Source organism: Pan paniscus, chromosome 8 (genome assembly GCF_029289425.2).
Source record: "Pan paniscus chromosome 8, NHGRI_mPanPan1-v2.0_pri, whole genome shotgun sequence".
Taxonomy (NCBI): domain Eukaryota; kingdom Metazoa; phylum Chordata; class Mammalia; order Primates; family Hominidae; genus Pan; species Pan paniscus.
Window position 1 is genome coordinate 82744324 of NC_073257.2, and position 14244 is coordinate 82758567.

The 14244-nt window shown below is 53.8% G+C and overlaps 1 protein-coding gene across 2 annotated transcripts; it reads right to left on the bottom strand.

Annotated features, from left to right (window-relative positions):
- Positions 1 to 6915: 6915 nt before the first annotated feature.
- Positions 6916 to 13618, bottom strand: PRF1 (perforin 1). 2 transcript variants are annotated; one of them, XM_003815948.5, is made up of 3 exons: positions 12682 to 13618; positions 10351 to 10893; positions 6916 to 9158 (listed from the first exon to the last, which is right to left on the bottom strand). In XM_003815948.5, the coding sequence occupies exons 2-3, from the start codon at positions 10887 to 10889 to the stop codon at positions 8030 to 8032; spliced, it is 1668 nt and encodes a 555-aa protein (XP_003815996.1). In that variant the 5' UTR covers positions 10890 to 10893; positions 12682 to 13618; the 3' UTR covers positions 6916 to 8029. The 2 variants fall into 2 exon arrangements, with proteins under 2 accessions (XP_003815996.1, XP_008967205.1); XM_008968957.5 differs by having other exon boundaries at positions 10351 to 13618.
- Between the last annotated feature and the right edge of the window lie 626 nt (positions 13619 to 14244).

Genomic DNA, 14244 nt, shown 5'->3' on the forward strand with positions numbered 1-14244 from the left:
AAAAGGTTCTGATTCTGCCCCACCAAACAACAGCAGCTGCTCTTGTTCTGGTTGGGCAGGGTTGAGTATCTGGGCCTTTGGGAAGAGAAAGTTAATAGGATCAGGGCTTCTTCCAGCATGAGAAAGATGGTGTTGTTCATGAGATGTACCCATTGTGCAGACTGGCGAGGGCGGGGCTGCTGGGTCCACCTGTTACCGGACAGGGGTCCCGTTCCAGACCCCAACAGAGGGTTCTTGGATCTCATGCAAGAAAGAATTTGAGGTGAATCCATAAAGTGAAAGCAAGCTTAGAAGTAAAGAAACAAAAGAATGGCTACTCCATAAGCAGAGCAGTCCCAAGGGCTGCTTGTTGGCTATTTTTGTGGTTATTTCTTGATTAAATGCCGAATACGGGTGGATTATTCATGAGTTTTCTGGGAAAGGTGCAGGCAATTCCTGGATCTGAGGGTTCTTCCCCCTTTTAGACCATATAGGGTAACTTCCTGACATTGCCATGACATTTGTAAACTGTCATGGCGCTGGTGGGAGTGTCTTTTAGCATGATAATGCATTATAATTAGCATATAATGAGCAGTGAGGAAGACCAGAGGTCACTTTCATTACCATCTTGGTTTTGATGGGTTTTGGCTAGCTTCTTTACCACAACCTGTCCTATCAGCAAGGTCTTTGTGACCTGTTTCTTGTGCTGACCTCCTATCTCATCCTGTGACTTAGAATGCCTAACCTCCTAGGAAAGCAGCCCAGTAGGTCTCAGCCTCATTTTACCCAGCCCCTATTCAAGATGGAGTCGCTCTGGTTCAAACACCTCTGACACACCAGGCCATGCCACTGAGTGTCAGGGACTAAACAGCTTGTGGGATCAGGGCTGAGACTCTCCATGCTGAAAGCTGCAAATAAATCACGGTTCCAGCCCCCTCATTTGCAGCTGGGGACTCAAGTCTGGAGGGGGAGTTTTATGTGCTTGCAATGTACAAGAGAACTGATTGAGGTTGGGAATCTGTCTTGGACCAAAGTCGAAATTCATATGATTGGACTGGTTTCTATGACTGGGTCTCCAGTGTGTGGCTGGGGTCTTTTCAATGTGGCTTAGGTTGGATGTCAGTCCTTGGCTCCTCTCCAGGATCCTGTCTGTGACTGAGACTATCTCTGTGCATCACTAACTCTAACCACCCCCTGAGAATCTCACCTGTGACCTTGGTCTCAACTGCACCAGTCACATCCTCCTGTCCTCAACGGTGAAAACCTGGCAGATGCTCAGCCTGCCCCTGCCCCAGGAGTGCTGTGGTCAGCTGAGCTGTGGAAGTCGAGGCTGGAAAGGACCTCATCAGCCAGTGGAGAGGAGGGGAAGGGAGGAGATCCTGTGAGCAGGCTAAGGTGGTAGACCTTGCCCCTCTGTGGCCAGAACCTGCCCAGGCCAAGTGGGCATCAGCTTTGCCCAGAGAAACAGCTGCCCTAGCTGCAACTGACCCCAGTTGGTGATGAGGTCTATTGAGGAACAAAGAATCAAGAGCAAACAACCAAGAGCATCCATCCCTCCCAGAAGGGGGTCTCACTTCTGTTGTCAGCTACAGAGAAGAGAGGCGGCTGGCCCAGCTCCACCTCCACCTTCTCCTGGGCAGTGTCTGGCCCTTCCATGACTCCTTCACGGAAGGAGAGTGAGGGGAAGCTGCTGCATGGACTGGAATCAGCCCAGTGGTCCTTCTGCCTAACCACATTGAAGACAGGGCCAGTGATTTATGTATGTATGTATGTATGTATGTATGTATGTATGTATGTATGTATTTTTAGAGACTGGGTCTCACTCTGTTGCCAGGCTGGAGTGCAGTGGCATGACCATAGCTCACTGCAGTCTTGACCTCCTGGGCTCAAGTGATCCTCCTGCCTTAGCCTCCCAAATAGCTAGGACTAACACGGTTGGCTAAAACCAAAGCTTTAAATATATAGAATCCTTGAGCCACAACCAGGAGTGAATGCTAGGCTTCTGGGGTAGGTAGCCTACTGTGTAGGCTCCTATGTAGGAGGTATGTCTCTGTGTAATATGAGAGCTCATGGTTAGAACCTTCTAAATGTGGGACAGTTACCTTAGGAGGTAATGAGCTGTCTGTCTCTGGGGGAGTTCAAGCAGAGGCTGGAAAATTCCTTGGTGGGGTTCATTCATCCACTCATTCATCTTCCATCTACTCATCCATCCAATATTTTTCACTTATCAAATTTATGCCAGGTGCTGGACTAGTTGATTCAACCATGAATAAGATAGAAATGGCTTGTGGCTTCACAGTGCTATGATGGGGAAACGCTGGGGACTACAGAAGCGGGGTAGAGGGCGGCATGACCTAGACCTGGCAGTCAGGGAAGGCTTCCTGGAGTAAGTGATCTTTGAAGCTAAAGGCTGAAGGTTGAGAAGGACTTAGCTGCAAGGAGTCAATAGAGTGTGAGCCAGTCAATGACACAGTCAGATGTGTGTCTTAGCTGGTTTCTTCAGAGGCAGACCCTGGGGCAGGGATCCAAGGGTGTATGGTTTCCACTGCGGGGGTGACTCCAGAAAATACCAGTGAGGGGGTGTGGTAGTGAGACAGGAAAGGGAGGCAGCCAAGAAGGTGTATGTGGTCAAGCGAGTCACCTCTGTGTGCAAATGGAGCTTCCACCTGCTGTAGAACTCTGGGAGCCAGTGTGGCATATGTCCTGCAGTTATTCCCTGGACAGGGAGTGAGCTGGGGTATTTGTATACCAACTTTCCTCAGCCACTGGTTGTGGGTTTTTCTGGACTGAGTGGGACATGGACACTATTCTCAAATAATTCTGGCCTCCTGATGGGGCAGGCAGAGTGGGCCCCAGCACAGGCCTTAGACAGAGGTGCAGGGGCTGGTGGTTGTGGTGGGGTCTGAGGGGATCTGCGCAGGGTGCTGGCATCACCGTGGCTGCAGGGTGAGTGAGGGGCATGCACGAGCCCTGAGATCAGTGAGAAGGCCAAAGGTGGAGTGGGCCAAGCAAGAGATGCTGGCGACCAAGAGAGGCTGTGGTTATGAGGAAGCGACAGATGTCAGGATGTGGAGTGGCATGGAGGAATGGAGATGCTGGTGAGCAAGAGGAACCACAGCCTCCCAAGGCTGCAGCAGCCCCCTCACCACAAGGAACTCCCTCGCTCCCTCACCCCTACACCACCTCCCCCTCCAGCAGGCATCTCCTCCGTCCAAACACATCAGGGACGCCAGGCTCACTGCCAGCTTGTCAGGACCACGAAGGTGTGTATGGAGGGAGATGATGGTGCTGTGGCAACTGCTTCAAAAACAAAAGCTGGGGCTGGCTCACGCCTGTAATCCCAGCACTTTGGGAGGCCAAGGTGGGAGGATCACTTGAGGCCAGGAGTTTGAGACCAGCCTGGGCAACGTGGAGAGATCCTGACTCTGCAAAACATTAAAAAATTAGTCAGGCATGGTGGTGCATGCCAGCTACTCAGGAGGCTGAGGTGGGAGGATCACTTCAGCCCAGGAGTCAAGGCTGCACTGAGCTATGATTGTGCCACTGTGCTCCAGCCTGGGCAATAGAGCAAGACCTTGTCTCTAAAAAAACAAAAAACCTGGGTTGTTGTCAATGCCAGCCCCAAGTCTTGGAAGAGACCCCTTGGACTGTGTGTGCATATGAAAATGAATGTCATCCTGACTACCTGTAGCTTCCAGTGTGCCCACGTCTGTCTTCCTGTTGGATGCAGCCCTCAAGGGGACAGGCGCTCAGCATGACTTTCTGTCCTTGGGGGCCCCAGGACCTGGATCATAGAAGGCACTCAGTAACAATCCGTCAGGTGATGGAGAACGTGAATGGACCCCTGCTTCTGTGCTTCCTGCCATTGGGAGGGAGGGGCTGGGGGACAATTGTGTGGTGGTTCTAAGGGAAGGATCCCACTAGCGTTGGGGAAGGGGATGGTGTTGTCATCCGGGGTTTTTAACTGCAGGCAAAAGAAGCCAAGTCTGGATAGATAAGTAGAAAAAGAATGTATTGACTGGGCATCTCACAGAGTCGCCTGGGTGGCTGGGCAGCCTGAGCATCCAGGAACAGTGCCCCTAAATCCTGCCTCGGGACTGGCCCAGTGGGGACACTGCTGCAGAGTCGTAGCTACCTCTGGTTGTTCCTCTGACCCCATAATCCCTAGACGCTCTCACCAGCAGCCCCAGGAACTCCCTCTTCCTGCAATGACAGCTCCAGATTCCATGGGGAGCAAGGTCAGCACCTGCATCCCCTGGGCAGTATCCTCTCAGCGCAGGTCCCTACATTTGGACTCAGCCTCTGCCTCTTCCCCTGAGGGTTTTCCCTGGCCATTGGACTCTGCTCTGCCTGCCCCTTTGGTGGAGTGAGGGGGAAATTAACACCCATGTGTGGAAGCAGACACACATGGTGTATGAAAACATCCTGGCTCCCTCAGTGCTAGGCTAGAGGCACGTGTTCTTCATTGTCTCCAGGACAGCTCTGGCTGCCCACAGTGATGACTTGTGGGAAAATGCACTTTTTTTTCTTTTTAATTTGAGACAGAGTCTCACTTTGTCACCTAGGCTGGAGTGCAGTGACATGATCTCTGCTCACTGCAACCTCTGCCTCCTGGGTTCAAGCAATTCTCCTGCCTCAGCCTCCTGAGTAGCTGGGACTACAGGCGTGTGCCACCAAGCCCAGCTAATTTTTTTGTATCTTTAGTAGACAGGGTTTCACCATGTTGGCCAGGCTGGTCTTGGACTCCTGGCCTCAAGTGATCCGCCCGTCTTGGCCTCCCAAAGTGCTGGGATTACAGGTGTGAGTCACCACGCCCGGCTAAAAATGTACTTTTTATTGGCCAGCCTCCCTGCCGGCTCACTTCCCCTCTCCCCTACTGGTGCCTCCTGGGATCACTTCTGCATAAATTAACCTGCACTCAAACTCTCATTTCAGTGCCTGCTTCTCAGGAAATCACATATCTAGGCAGCTGTACCTGACTGGCAGCCCCAGTCCCATGTTCTTTCCTAGGTATAAGGGAGGGTGCGGAAGACAGAATTGGGCATTTTCAGCTTCAGGGGGAGGTGGGCTCTGCTTCCCACCAGACTCATAAGGAGGATGACCCTGTCATCCAGGGCCCCAGTAGGACACCAGTGGCATATTCAAATTACAATAATTGGTGGAAGGTTTATTCAGACTTAAGGGAGTGGAAGAGATAGTGCAGTGTCTTAGGATGAGCAGCGGCAGAGTTTTGCAGCCCTAGGTCTGAAGGGACAAAGGGGCACGGGCAGTTACTAGAACTGGGAAAGAAAGAGACATGCAGGCCGGGTGTGGTAGCTCACACCTGTAATCCCAGTACTTTGGGAGGCTGAGGTGGGAGGATTGCTTGAACTCAGGAGTTCAGCAACATGGAGAAGCCCCGCCTCTACCAAAAGTACAAAAATTAGCCAGGCATGGTGGTATGTGCCTGTAGTCCCAGCTACTCAGGAGGCTGAGGTGGGAGGATCACCTGAGCCTGGGAGGTCAAGATTGCACTGAGCCATGATTGTGCCAATGCACCTCCAGCCAGGGTGACTGGTGGTGTTGTGGCAGAGGAAAAGATGGGACCAAACAAGCCACATTTGAAAAAAAAAAGAGAGAGAGTGAGATGTGCAGAGGTCCCCTGGAAAGGTGCAGTGACATAAGGGACAGAGCCAGCCCAAGGCCACCTCACTAGGGACATGGAGGGGAGCAAAGGCCTTACTATTTGTACTCCACCTCCCTAATCTCCTGCCCACTGATAAGGCTCAGACAGGTCAGTTCCCTGGGTTGGAGCAGGGCGAAGCAGGTGGGGACAAGACCTGGAGGGCAAACAGAAGGAGGCTAGCACAGTGGAGACTTCCTCAAACAAACAAGGGGGCCTCAGGTGTGCCAAAGCATCCCAACGTCCAGGTGGGGTGGAAATGAAAGTGTCATGCTGGGTCTTGAGTTAGGGCTGGCTCTTTCTGCCACTAACTTCTTCTGTGACTACAGTTGAATCCCTTCCTCCTGCTAGGTCTCAGTTTCCCTGTGTATGAAACCAGATGAACTTTCAGCACCCTCCTGTAGCACTAGGAAGGTTCAAGACAGTCCTGAGAAGGGAGTAAAATAGACTCGTTTTGGAGAAACTGGGGCCCGGGAGGCAGAGAGACTTGCTGGGGGTCACTGATCACATAGCTATTGAGCAAGACTTCCATTTCTTGTCAGGGCTGTCCCCTGAGCCAGGCCCGCCCTGGCCTTTTGAACCTGCTTTCCCCGGGAGGCACCGCCCACCCCCATGTTTGTTTCCAATGAGTGCAGCAGCCACCGTGAAGTGTCGAGGTCTCTCTCATGCTCTGGTTTGAGTGTGTGTCTGTGAATGGGACATGTGGTAACAGTAGTTTCACCAGGCTTTTGGACCTTGGCCACCCCTCCTGTCCCACCTGGGGATTTAGGGTTAATGTAATGTCACTGCTTGGCATTTGGGCCTATGAGTCCCATACAAACTTCAAAGAACTTAATTTATAGGGAGTTTCAAAGAGAGTCGGGAGGGCTGTGCCCGCTCCTCTGGACCCTCTGACAATGACCCTGCACAGCCTGCACAGCCGTGTCCAGGAAGCTGCCTGGAATCTTGCAATCCACTCCACGGGACTGTGTGCTGAGGCCTATGTCCCAGGCACATGAAACAAAGACCATTTCATCTTATGTTGGAAGCCGAGACTCTGGGGTTTTCTGCATCCAAGGCCTAGGAGGCCCACAGAGCCCACCTTGTTGGAACCAATGCTCCTTTCCTTGAAATCGTGAGACAGGGGAGAGCTTTTCAGCTTTGTGCAAAATGGTTCTGTTGAAAGTAGAATTTTCAAAACAGATAGCCCTGGATCAATTATGGCCCACATGCATGTTCTCTTTGGCTTGCACCATGTTTGCCCACAAAGGTGTATTTTCACAAAATGAAATTAACTGCCACAGTTAGAAGTCAGATTGTGGTTTGACTTTAAATAAGTAGAAGACCTGGCAGCACGGGGCTCATGTTCCTGCATGAAATGTTTGGCTGGAGCAGCACTGCAGCCCCTCCACCCGCACAAAAGATACGCACTCTTTAGTTGACCACAGTCCTTACCATGCCCTATTGTCTTCCAGCTGGGAGCTGAATGCCTGTTGCCATTTATCATGTTTATGCTGCTGCTTTCTTGAGTCAGAGAGTTATGAGGAAGGTAAAATATTTTGTGTCCCCACGTTTCTGACAAAAGTGGAAAAGCAGTTTATATACATTATCTGCCAGCCTGTTTTCACTGGGTTGCCAATGTAGAAGTTTATCTCTGGGGTGTGTTTGGTCCCATGTTTTCCTCTGCCACAACACCACCACGATGATCACCATAACATCATATTTATTGGCCCTTTATCAAGCTATGTACATGGTGAGACAGGTCAGGACAGGCCTCCATTTGTCTCAGGGGCAAAGCATTGTGGGCAAAGAAGACAGAACAGCTGGAGCTGATGGGGCTCCAGTTAAGGCAATGAAGGCTTTGCCACACCATAGAGGGCTCAAGGGAAGGGTCCTAAAAGACCAGCCCTGAGCAGCCTGGTGGGAACAGCCTCTTGGCCTTCTGCCCAGCTCCTGGCTGAAGCTGTGATCTGTGTAGCTGTGACTGCAGGGCTTGAGAATGGCGGAGGGCTTAGGCAGTTTGGACAGGGTGAATCGGGATTAGCGTGTAAACCCAGCCACCTCCCTGAAAAACAGTCTGAATCTCCCTTTTCCATCTGTCTGATGCGCATCCAATCTTTTGGCTTCTCTGGGCCACGTTGGAAGAAGAATTGTGTTGGGCCACATGTAAAATCCACTAGCACTAACGATAGCCGATGAGCTAAAAAAAAAAAAAATCGCAAAAAGAAACTCATAATGTTTTAAGAAAGTTTGCGAATTTGCGTTGGGCCGCATTCAAAGCCATCCTGGGCCACATGCAGGCCTCGGGTTGGACAAGCTTGGTCTAATGGGAATACGAAGACAGCCCTGGCTCCCACTGTGAGAACCCCTTCAGTCCAAGCATACTGGTCCTTTCCAAGCTCACTGTTCTCACCACACGGCCCCACTCCGGTTTCCTGGAGGCTCCCCCAGAAGCATTTGGGGGACATAGTCCAGGCAGGTGCCTCCTCCCAGGTGGGGCAAGCACCTGGCATGATAGCGGAATTTTAGGTGGCCATGATTCAGGTTGCATCTCACCTCATGGGAACCAGACTTGGGAGCCTGATCACAGGTGCCAAGGAGGTCATCGTCCCCGCCAGAGTCCTGATCCCAGACCTGCAACCTCAGGGGCCCCCCTGTGACCAGGAGCACATCCCCAAAATCCAGCCGCACTGACCAGACGGGGTTGTTATTGTCCCACACGGTGCTCGTCCTCAGCTCCTGGCCACCAAAGAAGAGCTTCACATAGGCATCCGTGGCAGTGAACCAGTCCCCCCACAGGCCCCATGCTTGGATGAAGGTCACCTCCAGCTGGGCCAGGCCCCTCTGCCGAGGGCAGCAGTCCTGGGTGGTGACCGCTGAGCCATGGCACACACACTGGCATGGGTCTCGGGGGCTCTTCTGCCGCCCTGGTGGGCACGGCCGGCTGCAGTCCCTCCAGCGAGCCCTGTCTGTCAGGTACTGACTCAGGGCCCTCCTCAGTGCCTCCCGCCGCGGGTCCTGGCTGTCCAGCAGCACGTGCAGGGGTTCCAGGGTGTAGTCCACCAGGCCAGGGCTGCCGGGCAGCGAGTTTACCCAGGCTGAGTACTGCTCGGGCCCGGCCTGGATCCCAAACAGCAGGTCGTTAATGGAGGTGTGATGGCCGCCAACCACTTCCGAATGGCGCTCCCGGTAGGTTTGGTGGAAGGAGGCCGTCATCTTGTGCTTCTTCTTCTTCTCCTCACAGGCCTTGGCTTCGGCAGAGATGCTGCCATGGATGCCTATGTTGACCTGGGCCTCGACAGTCAGGCAGTCCTCCACCTCGTTGTCCGTGAGCCCTTCCAGGGCCAGCTCGCAGGTGCGCAGGGCAGTGAGGGCCGATATGCGGCCACCCAGCTCCACAGCCCGGATGAAGTGGGTGCCGTAGTTGGAGATAAGCCTGAGGTAGGCGGGCTGGGTGGAGGCGTTGAAGTGGTGGGGCAGGTCCCCGAGGGCCCTCTTGAAGTCAGGGTGCAGCGGGGGAGTGTGTACCACATGGAAACTGCGAGAAGAGAGAGACCTCAGCTGGGCCCAGGGGAGTATTTCCCCCATTCAATCAAATAACTCCTTCAGGACTGCTCAAGGTCACATCTAAGTGGGCAGAACTAGGACTGGAACCCAGGGGCCCGGCTCCAGAGCACAAGCACAGTGGCACGGGGCTGGCAGGGATGCCTCCGCTCTCACCCCTCAGGGACCACAGTGCTCTGTATAGGTATTTTCTCTTTTCCTTTTCAAAATAACATTTTTTTCTTTCCTTTTAATTTTCTTATTATAAAAGCAATGATCCTGGCCGGGAGCAGTGGTTCATGCCTGTAACCCCAGCATTTTGGGAGGCCGAGGCGGGAGGATCACTTGAGCCCAGGAGTTTGAGACCAGCCTGGGCAACATAGTGAGACCCCATCTCTATTATTATTATTTTTTTTTTAAGAAAAAGGAAAAAAGAACATAAAAGCAATGATCCTGCACTGATGGTATCTGTCGAACTTTGGAACCTAGTCATGTGGCCTTCATCCATCCGTCCCCCTGGATGGGTCCCACATGCCCGGGATCCTGACAGCTTGGGCCATGCTCGGCCTCTCTGTGGAGGAAACGTGGCCCCCAGGTCTGATGAATCAGACCAGGTGACTTGGGTCTGGCCTACAAACACTGTGCCTTTCTCAGACGTGGAATCTGGGTCCCAGACTTCCTACTCCCAGGGGCTAGGGTAGTGACTGCTGTCGCTCAGCAGTGTGGCCCTGCCACAGGCAGGTGTGAGTATTGGTTGAGTGGATGATTGAAGCTCAGAGAGAAGTGAGATGCTCAAGGTCACACAGCAATGAGGAAGGATGACCCGGCCGGGTCTCCTGCCTCTGTCCCTATCCAGGAAGGACTCTGTGGAAGGCTGGCTGTGCCCAGGAAAGGCAGGGTTCAGTACTCACTAGACCTAAATGCACCCTGCTGGGACTCTCAGGCATGGTCTCACTCACTTTCTCTCTACTTGATGTCTCACTGGGCACTCCCAGATTTGGGACCTCCCGGATGAGAGGAGGCCACAGGGCTGAATCACCTGAAGTCTGAGAGCCAGGATTGCAGTTTCTTCCCGGTGGAAGCAGCCTCCAAGTTTGATTGGAGGACTCTGCCTTTACAGGGCTCCTAGACCACCCAGAGTTTCCCGCACCTTTTCCAGCCCCCCACCCCCTAGCCCCAGCTCTCACCTGTAGAAGCGGCACTCCACTGTGTCAGTGCTGAAGGTGTACTGGTCCTGGTGGGTCTTCTGGGCTGCAAAGTTGGCTGCCTGTGAGTGTGAGCCGGCCACGGACACATGCACATTGCCGGTGGGCTTAGGAGTCACATCCAGCCCGACCTTCCAGTCGTTGCGGATGCTACGAGCCGCATCCCGGGCCACAGCTTCAGTGGAGCTGACTTTGGCCCTGGTTACATGGCGCTGGCAGCCAGAGCCCTGGGCCCGCCAGTTGGTGAGCGCCAGAGGCAGGCGCTGGAGGGTGCCCTCCTGTAGGGCATTTTCACAGAGGGTGCAGGTGCCGTCGGGCCGCAGGAACCTTTGTGTGTCCACTGGGAAGGAGCCCGAGCGGCGGAGGCTGGTCACGTCCACACCCTCCCCGGCCAGCCATGCACCAGGCACGAACTTGTGGCTGCGCTTGCACTCTGAGCGTGCGGCTGTGTGGCATGGGGCAGGGACGGGCAGGGGCAGCAGCAGGAGAAGGATGCCCAGGAGGAGCAGAAGGGCCGCCATGGAGCTGCAGAGACAGGGGGCACTTGGGCTCTGGGAAGCCATGGGTGGAGGGATGGAGGATGACTGCTCCCTTCCCCCACAGCCACAGATTATCAGGGCACATGGAAGGGGAGGGGCTGAGATATCTCTTAAGTCATTATTCAATGAATGTCAGAGCTGGTATGTCCCTTATAGGCCTGGTTCAGCCCCCACATTGTACAGATGGGCCCAGAGAGGGGAAAAGCCCTGCCCAGGGTCACACAGCCAAGGGGAGCCCCTTTTTAGAATTTCCCTAAGGCCTAATGGGGATCTAGGTGGATGGCTCTGTCCCCAGGACACAACTGTGGGTGGTGGGGAGGGGGCTGTGGCCACAGAAGAGGGGACAGAGTAGCTGTAGCAGGTTTAGGGAGGGGTCTGGGGACCTGAGGAAGCCTTCATTCTGAAGAAGTGTCATTTTTGGCCCCAGAACAAGCCACCCTTTGCCCACCCTGACTCTCACTCTGTTTCTTTGTCTCTGTCACTCTCTCTAACCTCTCTCCCTCCCACTGAGCCCTTAACAGAACTGGAAGAGAAATGAGGTCCTATATTGCACCTATTCTTCCCATTTTCCCTTTGGGGCTCTCCCTCTGAGCTTTATGGAATAACATCAGCCCGAATTCTAGAATAAAATCTGCTGACCTGGCCAGGTGTGGTGGCTCACACCTGTAATCCCAACACTGTGGGAGGCAGAGGCAGGTGGATCACTGGAGGTCAGAAGTTTGAGACCAGCCTGGCCAACGTGGTGAAACCCCCTCTTTACTAAAAATACAAAAATTAGCTGGGCATGGTGGCGGGTGCCTGTAATCCCAGCTACTTGGGAGGCTGAGACAGGAGAATCGCTTGAACCCAGGAGGCGGAGGTTGCAGTAAGCCAAGATCGTACCACTGCACTCCAGCCTGGGTGATAGAGTGAGACTCTGCCTCAAAAAAAAATAAAAAATAAAAAATAAAAAAAGAGAAAGAAAAAAAAGAAAAAGGGGCAGACCTGACCACACCCTTGGATTTTGTGTGGGGAAAGGCCTCGATGGTTGCTCTTCAGATCCTTTCTTGCTGCCCCTCCCCTCTTTGCCACTCCCTGCCAAGCTCTGTGGCCTTCGGCAGTGACAGGGACCCCCCTATTGCCTACTATGGACAATGATTGTCTGGAAGATTCTTCCTAATTTTAAGGTGTTTCTGGGGCCTTGCCTGGGCCTGTTTATGATCTGGAACCTCCTTTCTCTAACCTTACCCAAGCCTAACCTTATCCAAGCTGAGCTCTTCAAAGGCCTTTGCCCTTGGGTACCACAGGTTCTGAGACAAGAGGGCTATGGAGAGCCCCCATTATAGCTGGAGCCTCCTGCCCTGCCCAAAGGTGTGACTTGAAGGGTGGAATTTCAGGCAGCGTGGCTTGCCCCAGGGAGGCAAAGAGGCCAGGGGAATCTTCAAAGGCCCTGGGCTCATCCCAGCTAGGAGGCGGGCACAGTCATAACCCTAATCCAGGGAACTCAGCCTTCATCCTGACTCTCATGGTATTCTGTCCCAGGGAGCCTCTTTCCAGCTTTCTTAGAAGCTTTAATGTCAGCACTTGCAGGGCCTTAGAAACTGCACGCTACCTCTTCATTTCATACATGAGGAAACTGAGGCCCAGGGTGGACACAGGGCTGCCCAGCGAGTTAGTGATGGGCACCGTCTGTGACCCAGGTGTCTTGTCTTATAGGTCACGGCACTTCCTGCTCCATCAGGCTCTTCCCCTCCACCCAGGGCCCCAGGCCCCCCAATCCCTGCTCTCTCCTTACCTGGAATCCCGTATAGAGAAGCGGCTACACAGACGGATATCCTCTCTTCACCGAGGCTCCTGGAATGGTGGCATCAGCCCCCAAGGCAGCCCACTGTGGCTCCTTGCACCAGCCACCACTCATATCACTTCTACTTCCTGCCCCGCCCCCAGCTGTGGTCACAGGTCCTTTGTGCTCTCCCCTCCCACGAGCACCCACCCTGTCCTCAGCCCTCATCCGGCTCCCCACCGACAGCCCTCAGGAAGCGAGCAGCAGGGCCAGAGGCTCATCTGCCGAGTAGAGCTGCTGGGGCTCGGGGACTCAGGGCACACAGGCGGAGGAGGACGGGGCGCTGAGGACTTTGAGACTCGGCCCTGGTGTTGATGAACAGGCCAGCAGGGCCATCTCCTTGCTTCTGATGCACAGCATCGCATGTGTGGGATGTAAGAGGCAAGCAGAGGCGGCGGCTGAGAGCACGGGCCTACATGCCAGACCGCCGGGGCTTGGGCAGCTCGGTTATGCACCAGCAGTGTGGACTGGTAGGGTTCTTCAGCCTCACTGTGCCTCAGTTTCTTCACTGAACAATTGGGATTGTAGGTCATGTAGACCCTAGGGGTTGTTGTGAAGTGCTTGGAACTGTGCCTGGCCCTTCTTGAGTGTCAGTGCCTGTGGCCATTCCCTCCTCCCTGAGTGGGAGAAGAGAGATGTTGCTCTAATCTTGCCATCCACTTCCTGCTCAACCTACATCCCACCCTAGCCCAGGCTCCGAACTCCAAGCATGTTCCTCAAACAGGGGCTCCTGCTCCTCGCTTTGTGAGGACAGCCAGTGGCCTCCATGCTGGCTCCAGCCCTGCTGAGGTCGTGGGTGCTGGTGAGAGTGGTCTGGTAGCACCAGAGGACGTGTCTTCTGCACTCTTTGCCTTGCTTGAGGTCAGGGTGGGGTGAGGTTTCCATGGGTGGAGTGACTCACAGGGCACTGGGGGGCAAAATCACACGGCTTCTGGGGTGGGGGCAGCTGGGTAAGGGAGGAGGTGGTTCTCACAACTTGTTCTCATAACTGTGTATATGATGGGAAGAAGTGGCCGCAGGCTCCAGACCACATGTGACATCATGTCTCATGGGTCACACTTTGGGGCTCATCCCTTGCGTTTATGTCCCTGCTTCCGTCCCTGCTCTTACAGGAACAGGGGCTTATGCTGTCTTCTCGGAATCTGGCCCCATCTTCTCTCCGCGGTGTCCCCACCCTCTTCTAGAAACTGCAGCCTCCTGATCGCTTTCCAGCTGTCACCCATGGCCTGACTTGGATGCTGAGGCTGTGAGGAGTTTCTTTCCTGACCATGACAGGAAGGCCAGTTTGAGGGACATAGAAGTCCTGCAAAGTATCTGCAGGAAAAGAGAGGCAAAGTCTAAACAGGTTCTGATCCCAGTTTCACCAGAAACGTACCGTATGCCTCACGGCGATAGATATCAACCCCCTTTCTGAGCGTTAGTTTCCTCACCTATAAAATCAAAGAGAGGACTTTGGAATTCTACACATCCTTCGAGCTAATGATAAAATGTACACTTGGCAGGTTTCAAGTGGCT

Coding starts and splice junctions, on each gene's coding strand:
- PRF1 (XM_008968957.5), bottom strand. CDS start 10,931: ATGGCTTCCCAGAGCCCAAGTGCCCCCTGTCTCTGCAGCTCCATGGCG. Junction 9,159..10,350: donor GTGGAGTGCCGCTTCTACAG/GTGAGAGCTGGG, acceptor CTCTTCTCGCAG/TTTCCATGTGGTACACACTC.